The following is a 17,708-nucleotide window of genomic DNA, read 5'->3' as shown; positions in this document are numbered from 1 at the left end:
TTCACCCCGCAGGTTTGGCAAGAAGAGATTCTTTTCTTTCTTGCTACTACTGTTCTTTCCAGTCCTTCGACTGCTGTCTAGGTTGCTTGTTGCTGTATGCACGCAAAGTTAGGTGTGACCAGAGGATGTTGTACGGGGAAAGCCAGGATTTATCCTTTGTTGGTGGGGGGGGAAAGGGAATTTGCCACCGCACCCCGTACGAATCAGAAAACACGTGGAGGGGCACACGACAATATCACGTGACTCTGCTGCAGTCCGAGTTAACCCCTAGCTACAAATTCAAAAGTTGAAAGTTCTTGTATTTTGCTGCAGTCAGCGTTATATCATCATCGATAACCTGCTCGAAGTAGCTGTCCGCTCTCACACCATACACGATGTTGGCTGTACGTAGGTCGTCTACCATACTCAAGCAATCGGGATGTTTTTTCAGTCCACTTGGGTTGGTCCAGAGGGACTATCATGGTGATCCCGGACCTACCACTCGATCCAATCAAAAAGAATTGAGAGCAGCATTGATAGCTTCGAATTCAAGTTCACAAAGACATCTACCCAAACATCTTGCTCCTGCAAATAGACAAATACTAGATACTTTACTAAATGCTGAACCTCAAGATACACCTATACGTCCAAGATCGTCGTCAAGGAACGTATCATTGCCACTCAGATTACCAAATTCAAGATTCGATAGAAATCAATATACCGTAAATCAAAATCAAATGCAACAGGTTGAAGAGAACCCTTATACTACTTCAACGAAATTGAAAAGATGGATTGATAAAATATCAAGAAATAACAACAATATAACAGATTCACAAATCGAACAAGCTATTGAAATCGTCACTAAAACGCAAAATCATTTGGTAAATGCTCCTGTTTATAATATCCTTTTAGGGTTCATAGGGAAACAAAGAAGATTGAATAGGATGTGGAGTTTGTACAACGATGTGAGTTTGAGATTTGTAGACTTGAAAGCTTTGTTTATCCTTTCTATTCGCTTTCGCGTCTACAACTAATTGGCCACATGCTTATTGTTATTTTAGATGAAGAAAAGAGGGATACGGCCAACAACGAGGACGTTTTCGACTCTTATCAATGCTTACGCTCGTATCTCTCATTCGGGAGATACATCTTTCGAGCATGATTTCATGCCAGTAAAAGATCTCACGCATTCAAGAGTGACCATTCTATTCGAACAATCTCAACAACATATCAAAAAATGTATGATGGCTGAATCTCAAGCAAAAGAGGAAATCGGAGTAGCTTCATTTACAGGCGAAAAATTGTTCAATGGCGATATTGCTAATGGAAACGAGAAGACTGAAAATCAAGATGAGATCAATATCTCACCTACGAACGCTTATCTGAAGTATTTGGGAAGACATGGATTATGGGAAGATATGTATAAAGTTTTCGTCGGAATGGATCAATCAGGTCCCTTATCACCTGATACAGTGACTTACACCACCTTGTTAGCAAGTTTACATAACATACATCTTGTAAGGAGTAGATTAAGGAAATCTCAACCTGCCTCAACTCATACTCAAACTGGTGAATCGACCATCAATCTCGATCAAATCCAAATCGGTCCCATCGCAAGAGGAATCTGGGATCAATTGTCGAGACAATTCGATAAGTTACGCGATCATAATGTTCAAGATAAAGATAGAAAATTAGACAACGAATTATTCAGTCATATGTTAAGATGTCTTGTAAAAGGAAGGTATGAAGATCAGAAATTCGCTGTTAACCTGGTATCTAAACTTTGGGGTTATCCGCCACCTGGTCAAGCAACCCTAGCTTCCACTCAGGCTACTCCAGCTGGAGATGAAAAGCCTGGATTTCCTAGCATCAAACCAAGTGTTCAATCAGCTACATCATTATTACAAGGATTATCATCATCTAAACAAACTGTTTTATCATCACATTACGCAACTCTTTTCCTCTCAACACCAGAAATCCAATCATCAGCCGATCTCCATTTCTTGAAAAGTGCAATATCAGCTTTAAGTGAAAGTGGTGATATCGGAGCTTGTATTAACATTTTAGACTCCTACCAACCTCCTTCAGGAATTGATGGTTGGGATATCCAAATCTATAAAATGATTTTACAAGGTTGTCGATTTTCAAGTTCAAGTTCATGTGGTGATTTCAACACTGCTTTGGAGATATTCAAGAGGGCTGTCCAACTTCCTGAACACGCCGAGAACCAATCACCAGGAATCAAAACTCAAGATTTGAGTAAATCGTATGAATGGACATCGCCTAATGGTCAATCAAAAGATTCAAGAGGAGTTTCATGGGTCAAACCAAAACCCATTTCGCCGGATACTGGGATATTATCGATACTCTTAAGGATATCAATGTCGAATAACAATCCTACAACTTCGATCAAACAGATCCTGAATATCATAAATCATTTTGGTGGTGAAAGACTCTTGAGTATCTATCCTGGATCAACTAGGTCAGATAGGTTCAGAGTTTCAGGTGAAGAAAAGATGTTAATTGATCATACACCCGACACGTTGGAAATCAAAGATAGTAAAAAAAGAGTTTTGGAGGATCTGATTGATTTTGCTAAAAATGTCATTTTGGCAATTGAGAAATTAGGTGTTCAATCTGCTGAATATAGAGATATGCAAAACAAGATGCAAGTGATAATGGACGTTTGGTCGGGTGAGATCAAATCTTCAAGGAAAGGATACACAAGGTCGAATGAAGTGCAACGCCCCAGAGACGTTGAACGACATGGAGCAGAAAGGGAGAGATTGGTAGAAGTGAATGAATGGCAAGATATAGAAACTGAGTCACTGTCAAGACCGAGAAAGATGGAGAGTTCAAACCCCGATACAGGCAGAGATAGGTATAGAGGTGAAGGAACAGAGAGAAATGAAAGACCGAGATCTTTCGGTGGGGATAGAGGTGCTCCGTATCTTCAACGAAAAAGTAGGGATTCCGAAGGAAACGGCAGACCATACGATGGGGAAAGACCTAGGAAATACGACAGTCTTGATAGAGGTAGTGAGGGAAACCTTGGAAGGGAATATGCCGACAGGAAGCCGAGATCAGACCAACCATTCGGACGAGGTTCCTTCGCTGATCGCCCGCCAAGTGATTCATTCCGAAGCAAACCTAGAGAAGACCGAGCTTTCGGGGGGGACAAGTTCAACAGTGGAAGATCCCATGGGAGACACTTGAGTGAAGACGGTGCACATGAAAGTGGACGGTCGTTCGAGAACAACTCAGTCCGAGAAGAGAAACCCAGAAGAGAAAGCTTTTCCTTTGGCGCATCCGACCGAGGGGATAAACCAAGAGCAGAAAGGTTCCCTGATCGAGGTGCCCCCAGGAGAGAAAGGTCATTTGGAAATTCCAATACTGATCGGTCATATGATAGAGAAAGACCTAGAAGAGAAGGGACGTTCAAGAAAGCGTCCTTCGGACTAAAGAAATAAAGTTAAATTAGTTGTATAATCATTATTGAATTAGCATAAGTATCACACTTCATAGCATATCATAACACATCTCATTATGTCATAAATCATTCACATACACATACATATTACAACAGTTTTAGGGATGAAATCAATCCGAAGCACAATTTGATGTAGCTGGAAGACCAGCGTGTATATATTCAGTCCTTCCAAACGAGAATAGATGCAATTGGCAATCATAATTCTTTGTTTTCTCTGTGTGCCTTCCATGAGAACGGTAGATATTCTATCCAGCTGAAATAGTTGTTCATTCTATTACCCAATTTCACAATCCAGATAGTCGTTAGAACCAAAAATAATATTGCAGCTATTGTCACTGTAACCATTTTAATAAAATTATCGATTGGGGCCAACGTCAGCTCTGTGGCATTATCTTTTCCTTCATTGGGCGCAGTCTAAAGGAATGATAGGATACGTTTGCGGCTTGCGGGACTCACAAAGTACATTCAATCTATCTTCTCTCGCTTGGTCAGAGTCCCTGCGAGGATTCAAACCACGTTTCATACTTCCAACAACACTTCCTCCGATCCCTTGACCACCTCTTTTCTTCCGGGAACGAGATAAAGGACGTGATGGGCCTCCGACCAAGAACAGTTCTTGGATATCGGAATCGTCGAAGTCAGGAGAAGACGGTATGGATGTGGGAGGTGAAAGTATTGTGGTGGAGGTCGAGGACGTGGAAGATAGTGGGGTTGAGGAATGTGCCATTTTAGTTGGGAATTTTAGGGTAGGATAATCCGTCGAAGGGAATATGAGATTATTGATTCTTTTCGCTTCGTCGTAGCAGCGTGATCCTGTGGGATTGCGGTATCGATATGTGTATTTGGTATAGACAATTGTCAAGGAGATGTATCAGATAATAAGATCATTTTCATCAAAAAAGAACAGGCAGAAAATGGTATTTGCACAAAAAAGAGTGAGTGATAAATGGTGACATCATCACTTGACGCTTCGTTTTACCCGGGCTGCCGATAACGCAAATGATGAAAGCGATGGTGATGGTGATGATGATGAGCAACTCTACTTCGATTTTAAAGTGACATTAGACTGCCGTCCCATACATAACATCGATTTCTTCTACTAGCCATTGGCGACTACGATTAGTGATTCGATTTCAGCACTTCAGATAAATTCCAATTGGGCAGTATCTTAACGCTGTCTAAAGTGAACCCACCATTGAAGATGTCACATCTGGATTTAACTCGAGAATGGCTGGGTAATGTTTTACGACGTTATCCCGCCAAAGATCGAATAATAAATGAAGTCATCAAGATCTTATCTGAACGGAAGACGTTGAGTGTAAAGACAGATGCATTTAGTGAGTCCGTGTATTCTTTACATCCATCATTCTATAATCTCACTTTCACACCATTAATCATAAATCCACTTAATCCACCCTATGGTCCCGCCCATTGATCTTCAATCACTAAACGTACCTTCATTGGATTAAATACTTATCATGTCATATCGAACTATCATAGCATTCAATTCAGGTCAAACGGCTTTACTACTCCTTCTTCACGGAACTTTACCCATTAATTACAGAGGTTCGACGTATCATATACCAATACATTTATGGGTACCTCATGATTATCCTAAATCAGCTCCAATGGCTTTTGTGACTCCGACGAAAGAAATGGGTATAAGAAAAAGTAGAGAAGTTGATCCTTCAGGTAGAGTAAGAGAAGAAATCTTAGATGAATGGTGGAGGTCTTATCAGGTAAGTAACCCAATTTTCTTGTAATATATGATGGGCCACCTCTGTCAGGCTGAAGAGTATAAGGGAGGAAAGCTTACCAGGTTAATTTCATTACCTTGCCCTACTACATTACTCGTATCAGACACAAGAAATAGATCATATCATAAATCAACTCATATCGATATTCTCTATCACCCCTCCTGTATATGCCAAACCGCCCGAATCATCTTCTCCTGCTCCCGCACACTTGTCCAGAAATCAGATTTCATCGCCTATACAATCTAGACCTCAACCGTCATCTCAACCTCAACAACATTACAATGTTCAAGCAACTCAGAGTCAACCTCCCCCGCCTCCAGCCAGACCTGCTTTTGGACCACCTCCTACTCAGGAAGTAAGCCGAACTGTGACATCGGGAAGAAGGGACACAACTGACGTTTCTGACTAGATCCTACCTCAATATCGACCTGCTCCTACTCCACCGCCACATCCATTCTCCCAAGGATCAGGCTCAGGCTCACATTCAAGACAATCATCATCAACTTACCCCATCTCCAACACACCCCCGCCCGGACTCCAATCACAAACACCACATTCACCTTCTATACCTAATCGACCAGGTAGAACACCTCAGCCTCAATCGCCTATATCAAGCTCCGGCGGTCCAACAATACCACAACGACCTTATATACCTCAATCTCCACACCAACCGCTACACCAGCACAGTACAGGATTTCCTCAGTTGCCTATCACCCTACCTAGAAATGATCAACCTCATCAGTACATCAACGGGTACCAGCCAGTGTTTCCACAGGAATCAGCACAAGGATATCCTCCTCAAACAAATGGGCAATATCCTCCTTCGCAGCAACCATATCGGAATCAACAATTACCAAGTGTAAATCCTACATCACCTCATTTTATAGCACAACATCCAAATTCTCAGCAAAGTCAAATGCAATCTCAGCAGTACCATAATCCACCACAACCTCAACAGCAGCCCCGACAACCACAACCTCAGCCACAGCCACAACGGCCCATACAGGCTGGACCACCTGTCGCAAGACAACCGGTAGACCTTTTATCATCACCTGAACCATCTTCACTACCACTTCCATCATCAGATGCTCCTCCACCGATACCTCCTTCCAAACCCCCACCTCCATCATTACAGCATCTTCACTCGATCCTCTTGCCTCACTTACAGGCTTCTTTGCCACCGCTGATACATTCATTGCAAGCCACACGTACTCATCTGCTGGAAAGAAGGGAAGATCTGGTTTCAGGAGAACCGGCAATCAGGGACGAGATGGCTAGATTAGAAGCTGTAAAGAAAGTATGCGATTCAACAGGAAGAAAATTAGGTGATGTTGTCAAAGCAGGTGAAGACAGAGTAGCGGAATTAGAAGGCAAAGGTGAAGTGAGCGTGGATGAGCTGATCTGCGGAATCAGCATTGTGCACAATCAGTGAGTATAGCGTCTCTTGAAAAAGGCAGGGAGAGGAGGAGGAAAAGCGATGGCTTGGAAGTAATCAGTTATCCCGATTCACGACATAAGTAAAGCTGACATCCATGCAGACTCATCGACCTTGTGGCGGAAGATAACGCAATTGAAGACACTATATATCACATGACGAGAGCATTGGATGCTGAAAGAGTTGATCTGGACAGGTATCTAAAGGTGAGTAACACATTCGCTGTGCGACAGCATCCCGTCATCATGTCCTGAAGCTTCCCTTCGTTTACAGTCAATCCGATCGCTTGCAAGAGAACAATATATGAAACGAGCGTTAATTGAAAGGATATTGCAAGGTATGGGACAGACTGAACGGTGGTAATTCCTCTTATGAGTTTTATACAATGCATGAGAGCTGCGTCGAGCTATGGAGACTGCGAACCTGCGGTCTTCTTTCACATTGATTACGTTCTATGCTGTATTCAAGAACAAGGCGATAAGGTATCCCATAATATGTGTACAACGCAATTCCATATTACTTTTTCTTCAAATCTGAATGGGCTATCAATCCAGCTATCAATCCCGAACACGATTCGATACAACCATCAGCGTTCGAGTCAACTTATGCACGATATAACTTTTCAGTGAATTATCCACTCACGATAAACATATCTTTGATTGGCAGCTGTCGTGACGTGAACTTCTTCATTCTTCATATTTTGGAGTAAATTAGCTTCGTCCCATGGATTCAATTTCTTATCAGCTGGTTTCTTCATTCTCGGAGCTACTTTGCGGCATAAGAACCAGAGGAATCCCTATCAACGAGTTTATCCAAGCTCTGTCAGTCAGATATGATGGCAGAAAGAGTAAGGAAGAGAGAGGGTAGTGAGATGTCATACCAATGATAGGTTCGGCCATCAAAAGGAGGAGAGAGGCAAACACTCACGACACCTGCTATTGATCCCAATATAGCACCTATGATAACTCCAACATTGGGTGAACCGCCAGGGGAAGCTGGAACGCCACTTGCATTAGGGCTGCTGCCGCTGGTGCCGTTGTTACTGGTGTTAGTCGGAGTGATTGAGGACGAGGGTCCCATTGACGTTGGGGAACCATTTGCGTTTCCACTGAGTACATAGACAAGATTCAGTGTTCATCCACCTCTCTCACGATGTCGATTGTGAAATATCGATATATAGTGCAGCCGGAAATGACGATGAAAATGCACATGGGCTGTGCGTGACTCACGAAAATCCAACAGCACCTTTCGGACCCCTCACTTCGATTTTATCCAATACCACACCTCCCTTAGCTTCGATCTCGATCGTATGACTTGAAGCTGTATTCAAGTTTGTGGCGAAGAACAGTAAAGTATTGTGCGTCGTGACGTTGTTGAATGAATTGAGAGTTGCGGAAGGAGAAGACGAACCATCTAAGGTGATAGTAAATACTCCACAGGAAGGACAGGTGACTCCGTACAACAAAATAGAAGCGCCTGTTATGAACCGAGAGATTGGTAAGTAAAGGAAATACTGGTATTTGGATTCGTCGTATAGGGTGAAGGACAGCTGTTTGGACCAAATAAATAGGGTATGGTATCCATTCTGCAATGGTCGATTCCAGGGAACAGGTTGCTAGTGGCAAGGATACGTACCGTTAAAGGTTACTTGAGCAGTTGCACCTTGCGTAGAAGTCATACTGAGTGTCTTCTCATAATCGAGTTGACCATCTACTTCGACAATCTTGTTATTCTGATCCACAGGTGCGAATCCCTCATACTGAATGAGAGGTGAAGCATCATCCAAATCGACAGATTCCATCTGTGATCTACCAAATGAAGAGTACTATATTGATTAGCTCATTACCTGAATATCAATATATTCCTTCCCAATCACTCTTCTTTTCTCTCGTTGGCATGGCATAATACATACTTACCCATCAGGTGAAAATTCGGTTTCGATCCAAGTACCTAAAAAGTCAATTTGACCTTCCACGTTTGCTTCTGCACAACCCCCTTGTTTACCACATTGGAAATTCAACGTGAATGTCTGTGGATTGAAATCGTCGTTTGGAGCAACCCATTTCTGTCCAGATGAAAGAGGATAGGGAGCATCGGAATTAGTTTGAATCGTTACATCGTATCCTTCCGGCGAGGAAAAGAGAGGTGTGAATGATTTTGCTTTGATGAGGGTAAGAATGATCAGCTTCGAGTCTCCTGAGTCTCTTCCTTACGTTTCTCGATTCGTCGCAGATCATCGGTACAATAGTGAGTAGACCTGCTTGAGGTGTGCCATTGATGGTGAAGATGGGATAGGATCGTACTCACCATAGATTGAAGGTAACACAATGGCCGAATGACCCACACTAGAATGAAAAGTATTGGTCTCTCCACTGCCATTGACGTTTCCGGTGACATTACCTTGTGAGCCATTATTACCCACCCACGAAGCTAGGTTTTGACCCGAAAAGTATACTTCTGCAGGTGAGTAGAAAATCAAGGGTGATGAATCTGGAATCCATAGTGAATCTGACATTTTCCAACGAGGTATCTCAATATCAATGAGACAAGTTGCTTGATCTTCTGAAGTAATTTTCAGGGAGGTTTAGTCAGTCTATCAAGAACAGAATATTCATCAGTGGGTATGTATCAGTGAGATGAATAGGTATGGATCTCATCACCAATAATGAATACTATAGCCGTTAGTATTCACGCATCCCTTCACTACTTGATATAAGGGGTGAGTGTCAAAGGATTTTCCATCAGAAAGGAGAGTTCCGCGACAATGTTCACGGTTAGTGTAAGTCCAGAAGATGAGCTGGACTACATCAGCTGATCCGTCATGGATTCTAGTGGATCCGCTCGAGATCATGTCGTCTGGGGTCAACCATGGGATGTCTCCTAGCAGGAGATAGTCAAGACAGATGCAAGCTTTTACATTTGACAAGGAACAGACCATTACCCTCAATTTGTAATGATCATTGTCTTTTTGATTACGAAATTCAAGTGATCGCGCGTGGTACTTTTGTAATCGAGATTAGCTTTCAATAGTAGTCGCGTCTTTTACTCTCTTGTTTTTAACGTGGGGGGGGGGTATGTCATCATGTCATAATGTCATTTGAGTTATCCTGACTTTCAATGTTTTCGCACAGACAATGATATACAGACAGACACTCATCTTGCCTGCACTTTCCTCATTGTTTAATCGATAGTAGGCCTGAAGAGTCGTGCAGGAAGCATGAGCTGTTGAGGTATCGGCGCTTTACGGAATTGTTTGGAAGACACCGTTGACCGATTCAAAATATCGCTAAAATCAACCAGATACAACACCACTGGACATTCCTTTGTCTACAGGCATTACCGTTGATAAAACCCCTCCCGCAATCTCGGCAAGTTCAGAAATACTTTCAGCTCCTTCTTATTCCGGTGGAATGAATTGGAAGAAATAGACAAAGGACATGTCATCACCTTCTAAAACACCTTCAATCCCGTCTCGAAGTTCTTCTCAATTATCACTCGATTCGCATCTTTCCAGTCCTAGAAAGCGATATGACAAACCTACTAGCTCAAGCACCAGACCATCGCTGAGCGACGGTATCCGACCTCCTTCAGCCATATATCTGGGTGGAGAGGAGACTTCTTCCCCACGTCGTTCAAGCGAATATCATACGGACGAACCTCATCATCCCCCTCTTTCATCTCCGCACATACGTATGACATCAGGATTCGCAGGTCTTCACGTTGGTATCGGGAGTCCGAAGCTGGACTTCGGGAGAAGAGATTGGGTAGGATCAAATAAATCATCAACTGAAACTTCTCCTGAAGTCAAACAAGAGGAACATCCAAATGTGGATGTAGAACAAAAAGATGAAGCAGAGACGAGAAAGGAAAACGATCTAGTCGATAGGATATCTGGTCTACCAAGTCCTCCTGGGACGGAAAGCGATATCGCTCCTGCAGGATCCGCATCTTCGAAGTCAACTGTAAATGGCTATAGCAGAGGAAAGATGCCTTCTTCAGAAAGAGTGCGTCGTTAGATTCCGGTAATTGTTGTCATGGTTGAGCTGATGTCAGCTTTTCGCGTTCGCAGAGTTCTCCTTCGACACCGAAATCTCCGCCTTCTATGCCTTTCCTTCGTACATCTTCCACTGGTTCAGCGCAACTTCTCATACGCCGAACATCGTCTCGGTCGGGTTCATCAACGAATATCCCTGATTCTCCTCAACTTCGTAAAACCGGTCTTCGACCAAAACATTCCCCTTCTTTATCGACGCCACGGTCCACCTCTTCATCTTCCAACTTGGCTGCAAGTCCATCGGCAGTGGCAAATCGCAGTACGGAACAATCCCCAAGACGCAGCTCAACAGGATTGTCGAGAAATAGCAGTCGTTCTTCTAATCTCAGTCTAGGTGAGAAACCAAATCCGTCAATTCGCAAATCCCTTGCTCCACTTGATACGAAGAAGGCCAATTATCCAGGAGAAAGATTATCATCGCCTGAAAGAACAGCAAGACTTCCTCCCGCAAATGCCAGTATCGACTACTTTAATGAGCGTTGTCACTCCAGAAGTTCTAGTAGGGACTTAAGGGAGGAATCCGTGGAAGAAGAACCAGTGGAGAGTAGTGGCATGTCGAGATCAAAGTCGCAAGGCTCAGAACTGGATGACAAGATCAGAGAAGCCGAAGAAAGGATAGCTCAAGCTGCTATACATCGGCGCAGGCGATCTATGGACGTCGAAAAGAATTCCACTCCTTCTCGTCAGCCGATCAGGCGACACGACTCTTATTCTCGAACGACCGGGTCACCTATGGCGGCGACTACTAGTTCTGGCCTAAAGAGAACCACGACACTCCTATCCGCTCTGACTGATTCACCGGCTGACTCCATCCGAAGGGAAGACAAGCCTTATGACACACCTGAGAAAGGCAACGAAGAAAGGGAAAGAAGCGGGGGAAGTAGCTCGAGCAGAAAAAGGAAAGGTCTACCTTCAGATTTCAGGCATAACAGTAGTCTGGTAAGTTGATTTCATCCTTCTCAGATATCTCGTTAATGCCATGACGGTTGTTTAGTTTACTCCCTCGCCTCAAAAGTTAAAGGGAGGTATCGTAGATGACGCACCTGGTTCTACACGATCGTCCCGACTGCGACAGTTCATCGACTCTCCTTCAGACTACCACTCGTCCTCCCCTATACCAAGCAGATTCTCGACCAGCTCTCGTCGGTCAGGAGAGCAAGAAACCGTACCTTCGCCTTCCAGAGGTAATCATAACGTTGATGGACTTGAGAGATCTTCCAGTATGGCCGGCATTAGAGGGGAAACTTCAGGTCACCCGAAGCGTAACTGGAGTCAGTCAATCTCTGGACTACCTCGAGCCAGCGAAGAACTTGATCCGAGGGCACCACTTAGAGAACGATTCCGCTCTGAAACGGTATTGGGTGGACCCAGCGACAGATCGACCTACCAATCAAGGATGGGAGAAGGGAGAAGAGGGATGAGCACACTGGTCAGCGAGAGAGATCTGTTATCTGCGTCATCGAGATCGAGACTTGGAGCTTTGGGACCTGGAGACTCAGTATCTGCTGTAGGAGCACGAAGTGAAAGAGGAGAGAGTAAAGACCCCTTGGAAATGATCAAACGATTGGAAGAACAAAGAGCTGAATCGAAGAGAAGATGGGAACATATGCCTCGACCAGCGACTTCAATGTCAGGTATCAGAGAGATGTACAACAATCCACCAGGTTCAGCTCCTACTGATCCTCTTCGACATCGAAGAAGCATCGATCATGATTCACCTCTAAGTCCACCTTTCATCCGAGGTGGAGCGTCAAGGTTAGGCATGAGGGGAGCTCCTTCGACAGAGCCCAGATCCATGAGGAGTAGCACTTCTCTAGGCGGTAGATCTTCCGCGAACTTCGATCTCGGTTCATCATCAACTGAACATGGTCGATTACTGTTTGAAGCTTTCCGAGTTTTAGACTCGAGGGTGGGTCAAGATATCCTTGGCACTCAGCCTGAGTTGATGAGGACGTTCCATTCAGCCACCCGAACATCTGAAACGATAAACTCATCCGTCCGGAATGCATTGCAGCTGGCATCTCAAATAGCCATCGATGCGGAACTCGACGATCCAGTCAAGGTCCGACACGAATATAGTAATCTTGCTTTCCTGCTGAGAGATGCTGGAAGGGCAAGCGAGCAAAATATTAGAGATATGACAAGGATTTTGCTTGATCTTCCCAAGATACTACGAATTCAAGCTAGTACAAGCGGAATGACTTCTTCTACATCCGGTGGTAACGGCCATTCGGTTGATAACGGGAGGTTAAGAAGATCTGAATCAGCTTCTCTATCATCTAGTAGGAATGGTATAATGTCAGAAGAAAGGGCAAGAAGATGGCAACCTACTTCACCAGTCAATCAACTCGACCGATCACCTTTACAAGGACGTTACAGTATGGACTCGCCTAGAAGGTCAAACGGTTTACTTCGATCATCAACTTCAATGGCAGATAGTTGTGCACCGCTCTCATCTTCCAAATATTCGAGGGACAAAGGCACGAATAATAACCTCAGTAGACCTGGATCAACTGTTTCGTCTCTTATGTCGAAAGTCAAATCGATGACACCGAGAAAATCCTTTTCGTCACATTCTCCGAAACTTGATCTGTCAACTATCGAACAGTCTCCTCCACCACCTCTACCTCCTCTTAATCACAATTACAAAGTCATGAAGCAGACAAGCCCTGCCAAATCGCCTGAAAGACCACGAAACACTCTCCGGAAGAAAACTTCAACGTTGAGCACCAACACGATCAAGGGATCCACATCGACGTCTAATTTCTTGCCTACTTCATCCGGTGTGAAACCCACCACGGCAATCAGTCAAATCACAGCGGGTGATTCGAGTCCTCCAGCATCTCTGAACGGATTGGGGATTGGAACAAGTGGAATGAATAAGACTCACATACAATCGAATGAAGAGAGAATTGACGAACCAAATTCACCGATGTCAAGATTCAGCTATCGTTCGCAGAAATCATACCGAACACGATCACACGGAAATGGTCATGGTCACGAAAGGACTGGAAGTTATGAGACTTTAGACGAATCTGACGAACCTGGTGGAGGTGAACAACACGGTAGTGATGATATTGGAGGTAGTTACGAGACTGACGCTGTTTCGTTATTGGAACAAAGACTAGTTCAAGCTTCGAAAATGAGAGATGAACGAGCATCGGAAGATAAAGATGAGTTGAAGAGACCAAGTCTAAGTGATAGGTTCAGAGCGAGTCTGAGGAAAGGTTAAGGCTCGAGGTAAGAGCAATCAACGTGATTCATAGCTGGATAAAAACAGGATATACATCATCGTATCATGTTCGTATCTGAATTCCTGAAAATCATAACAATATCATATGCATGAAATCATGACATGTAGAAGTGAAGAAACAATGCTGTATGCGGTTTGTGTGGTGGATGAACAGAATGTTTCATATCTGATATTTGATGACATGCGGACTTCTCCTCGACGGATTATTTATCTCTGTCCAACAAGAATAGACTTCGCTTCCTCTTCATTATACACACGCAATGCCCCAATTCGCAAAACCATCATCAACCTCGTTAAAAACCCATTGTTATATACCCAATTTCTTCTTCTCAGCAGCTATATCATCATATAACTCAAATATCTCCTCTCTAGTTTTTGTGATTTGGACACTTAGAGCGATTGTTAGATCTGGGAATTCACTTGATAATTGAGTCCATTTCTCGATTTCTGACACTTTTTGACGAAGTGAAAAATTCAACGTTTCCAATTTGGGCGATGTGGGATTTGGTTTGACGCTATTTGATTGTGAAGATTCTCCATTCTGAATGGAATTGGATGGAGTAGATTTAGGAACAGGATTGCCTTGAGAGGTTTGGAATGGATTTAATGAGGCTGGCGGGGCAGTTTCTGAATGATTTGATTTCTTCTTCTTTTTCGATGGTTTATCAGATTTGGTCGGACTCGTTTCATCTTCGATTTCTGTCTTAGTTTGTGAATCGACTGTTGTGCCCCTTTTCTTCTTTTTTTCTTTTGTAATGGAAGTGCCTATATCCAAGTCCTTTGAGAGAAATGATTTTACTGGTGTGCCCGCTGGTTTTGGCTTTGCTGTTGATTCAACAGCTTGATACGGCACAGGACTTTTTCCATATTGCAGGGGCGGGGCGGAATCAGTGGTCGGACCAGGGTTGCACAATTTCTCTGCACAAGCAGAATCGATTTTGATTGGTTTACCATCGTAGCTCTTGATCTCTTCTTCAGTCTTTAGTTGTGAAAAAATAGTCAAGGTCTTTTTCTTTGCCAGTGATTTCACCCATCTTGTAGGTCTTCCTTTTTCATCTGGATCACTCATTATCCTTTCAACCTTTTTGGTCCATTTCGCAAACTCTTTGGGCTCACTCAACCGTTGTTCGGAAGTAGCCAGGTTATCGGGATACATGAGATAGTCTTTATGCTCGAAATAGTTATCTGGCCAACTGGAAGGGTCATCGGATCTTTCAACCGTATGCTGGTTTGATGAGGGCAACGGTGTCGTTACAATTTCCAAATCATTGAGTCTTGTTTTCCAGATAAGGTCGACTTTCCTAGTGGGCTTACCTTTCGAATCGGGATTTGCAGCTTTCTCCTCTTTTTCTTTAAGCCAAGATTGAAATGAGTCTTTATTCGTGTACCGCAACTTCGCCGTGGCGAACTCTGCGGGATATTCGACGATATACCGTATGACATCATCAGTGGATCTTGATGTCGACGTGAATAACTGGTCTTCAGAAAAAGGGACTCCTGAGTCGTGGTGTTGAGGGGCATGCGTGTGGGATGAGGGTATCGTTGTGCCATGGGCTGTATGTTTTGATTTGGATTGTGTGGTCGGAATTGAATCAATCTTGGGAGAATCAGAAGAGGCGGCAATCTTGATAGAAGATTTCACGTCCTGTGAGGGACTTGAGGTCTGCTTGGGTTTTGAGATTGAGCTACTTTGTGGTATACTTTCTTCACCGACCGGGGCCAATAGTCGTGTCGCATCCACAATGGGAACATTCTCAGCTGGTTGAGTGTGTGATTCCTTCCGAGTGTTGAGCAGCGTCCAATCAAAAGCGACTCCATCATCTCTCCAATGAGTTCCAGTCATCTTTCTACCCAAATTAGATAATTCCTTCTTCTTCGTTTCGCGAAAGGATAATCTAGCATCTTTCCTTTGAGACAGGTCTTTGTTCCAACATTGAGGTATATCGGTTTTGCTATTGATTGTCAAGGTCAACGTGTATCGTCAGTATGAGTGATCCGATCTTTAGAGAGTCGATAATTCAATCAGGATATAGTAGAATCGAACTTGACTTACATGAACGCTAAAGTACCAGATCTCTTGATCCCATCATCGATATACTCAATTTCCTCTTCAAGCTCTTCTATATTTGGTTTAACATCAACATCCATATCTGCGTCATGATTTTTTTCATTCATCATATCATCTTGCGTATGATGTCTTCCTGCTGCTGAATGATGAATACCAGGTTCAAATTTGACCTTGACTTCCATTTCTTTTCCTTTTCCTTTATCTTTCAATGACACTGGTATTGTCTTTGTATTTGGATTGTTAGGTTTGAATGTCATTTTCTTTATTTCTGGAGGTTGAGTAATATTAGTTGAATTTGACAATTTGATGAGATTCGTTCCATTTGGATGTGTTGATGATGGTGCAGATGCTTGCTCTTGACCATCCGTTGTCCATGTCGGACAACTTGGTTTGGGTGGACTCGAACGCCTACTACTTGAAGGACCAGAAGGCGGAGGACGATTAAACGCTGGATCGATATTGGATTCGGTAGGTGTGGGAGGTGGTAAAGAAGGTGATGATTCAAAGACAAGATGTTGATTGATATGTTGTTCACCGTTCAGGTTCCTGGTATCGTTGATGGAAGTGGGATTGTTATGGGCAGGTTGGGTCGACAAACCTTGATGTGGAAGGACAATTGGAGGGAAACGATCTGTAGATGAATCATGTGGTTTCGTTGGTCCTGGTTCAGGTCGATATCCATTAATTTTCGAGGAAGATGCGGAAGGTAGTGAATTAGCAGGAAGAGGATGTTGATTTATTTTAGGTGACCAAGTATGTTCTAAAGTAGGCTGTGAAGGACTATACCTTCTTTCCCTTGCATATGGGTTCATATTCTCATTTACGTTAGAACATGCGTTCGTATGTGAGCTGTACCTGTCAGGACTGGATTGTCGTTGGTACAAACTAGAACTTGGAATTGGATTTGAGTGTTGGTTGGAGTTGTAATTATGATACCGTGGCTGAGAAGGGGTATAAAGAGAAGGTCCGTTCCATGATCTTCCTTCGTTTTCTCTTTCGGCATCATAAAACCTTGAGGTTGATGGTCCAGGTCCAGATTGAGGTTGCGGTGATGATGATGGACTATATCTTGGTCTATACACATCTGTTCGTCTATTATATTCATCTCCACTTCTGTCTCCATTATAGGTATCTCCTCCTGCGCTTGGTCCTATTCCTCCACCTCTTCCACTTCCTCTAGGTATATGAGTTGAAGGTCCCCCTCTACCACTAGCACCTCTCGGAGGGAACCCTCTTCCGCCAATGGGAACACCACTTGCACTGGCAATACCTCTTATAGATCTCTTGGGGAAAGTAGCTATTTGTGGTGGACCCAGATTGGCCACTCTCTTATTTGCGTATCCTAATACATCCCTATCTTCCCGCATTCGAGGTGGTGCTGAGCCTCTACCCCTCCCTCGAGCGGACATTATATCGATATCTTCAACAGGGTCAAAGGAGAAGGTGGTCTCATCAAAATACGAGATTTGGCAGTTGCTGACCTCCAGTCCATGCAGCTGAATGTATCACGTCTCAAGACTGAGAATGCCAAGAGGAGACAAGCAATGGTGCTGAATTCTGGTGTGGATATAGGTAACATTTCGTCCAATAAGTTCAAAACCATGTTCAAATATATCGCGAATTCGGTAAAAATCACAAAATATTGAACAACGTGGATATCACGTGTTTCCTG

The 17,708-nt window shown here is 43.5% G+C and overlaps 6 protein-coding genes across 6 annotated transcripts; 3 read left to right on the top strand and 3 right to left on the bottom strand.

Moving 5' to 3' along the window:
• Window positions 1-374: 374 nt before the first annotated feature.
• On the top strand, window positions 375-3,449 carry IL334_001139 (uncharacterized protein; the record flags this gene model as incomplete). Its single annotated transcript, XM_062932899.1, has 2 exons — window positions 375-944; window positions 1,041-3,449. 2 exons carry the CDS (start codon window positions 375-377, stop codon window positions 3,447-3,449), a joined length of 2,979 nt encoding a protein of 992 aa, XP_062788950.1.
• Window positions 3,450-3,664: 215 nt separating this feature from the next.
• Window positions 3,665-4,196, bottom strand: IL334_001138 (uncharacterized protein; the record flags this gene model as incomplete). Its single annotated transcript, XM_062932898.1, has 2 exons — window positions 3,665-3,804; window positions 3,926-4,196. The coding sequence occupies 2 exons, from the start codon at window positions 4,194-4,196 to the stop codon at window positions 3,665-3,667; spliced, it is 411 nt and encodes a 136-aa protein (XP_062788949.1).
• A 474-nt stretch (window positions 4,197-4,670) lies between these two features.
• On the top strand, window positions 4,671-7,024 carry IL334_001137 (uncharacterized protein; the record flags this gene model as incomplete). The annotated part of the gene is made up of 6 exons (XM_062932897.1): window positions 4,671-4,806; window positions 4,970-5,208; window positions 5,330-5,581; window positions 5,636-6,654; window positions 6,765-6,867; window positions 6,935-7,024. 6 exons carry the CDS (start codon window positions 4,671-4,673, stop codon window positions 7,022-7,024), a joined length of 1,839 nt encoding a protein of 612 aa, XP_062788948.1.
• Window positions 7,025-7,177: 153 nt separating this feature from the next.
• Window positions 7,178-9,176, bottom strand: IL334_001136 (uncharacterized protein; the record flags this gene model as incomplete). Its single annotated transcript, XM_062932896.1, has 7 exons — window positions 7,178-7,215; window positions 7,304-7,457; window positions 7,589-7,769; window positions 7,891-8,137; window positions 8,297-8,469; window positions 8,578-8,821; window positions 8,969-9,176. The coding sequence occupies 7 exons, from the start codon at window positions 9,174-9,176 to the stop codon at window positions 7,178-7,180; spliced, it is 1,245 nt and encodes a 414-aa protein (XP_062788947.1).
• A 922-nt stretch (window positions 9,177-10,098) lies between these two features.
• On the top strand, window positions 10,099-13,947 carry IL334_001135 (uncharacterized protein; the record flags this gene model as incomplete). Its single annotated transcript, XM_062932895.1, has 3 exons — window positions 10,099-10,665; window positions 10,731-11,654; window positions 11,710-13,947. The coding sequence occupies 3 exons, from the start codon at window positions 10,099-10,101 to the stop codon at window positions 13,945-13,947; spliced, it is 3,729 nt and encodes a 1,242-aa protein (XP_062788946.1).
• Window positions 13,948-14,275: 328 nt separating this feature from the next.
• Window positions 14,276-17,445, bottom strand: IL334_001134 (uncharacterized protein; the record flags this gene model as incomplete). The annotated part of the gene is made up of 2 exons (XM_062932894.1): window positions 14,276-15,920; window positions 16,022-17,445. 2 exons carry the CDS (start codon window positions 17,443-17,445, stop codon window positions 14,276-14,278), a joined length of 3,069 nt encoding a protein of 1,022 aa, XP_062788945.1.
• Between the last annotated feature and the right edge of the window lie 263 nt (window positions 17,446-17,708).

Source organism: Kwoniella shivajii, chromosome 1 (assembly GCF_035658355.1).
Source record: "Kwoniella shivajii chromosome 1, complete sequence".
In the NCBI taxonomy this organism is placed as follows: Eukaryota; Fungi; Basidiomycota; class Tremellomycetes; order Tremellales; family Cryptococcaceae; genus Kwoniella; species Kwoniella shivajii.
The sequence above is the reverse complement of the archived record's forward strand: the minus strand, read 5'-3'. Positions and strand labels throughout refer to the sequence as shown.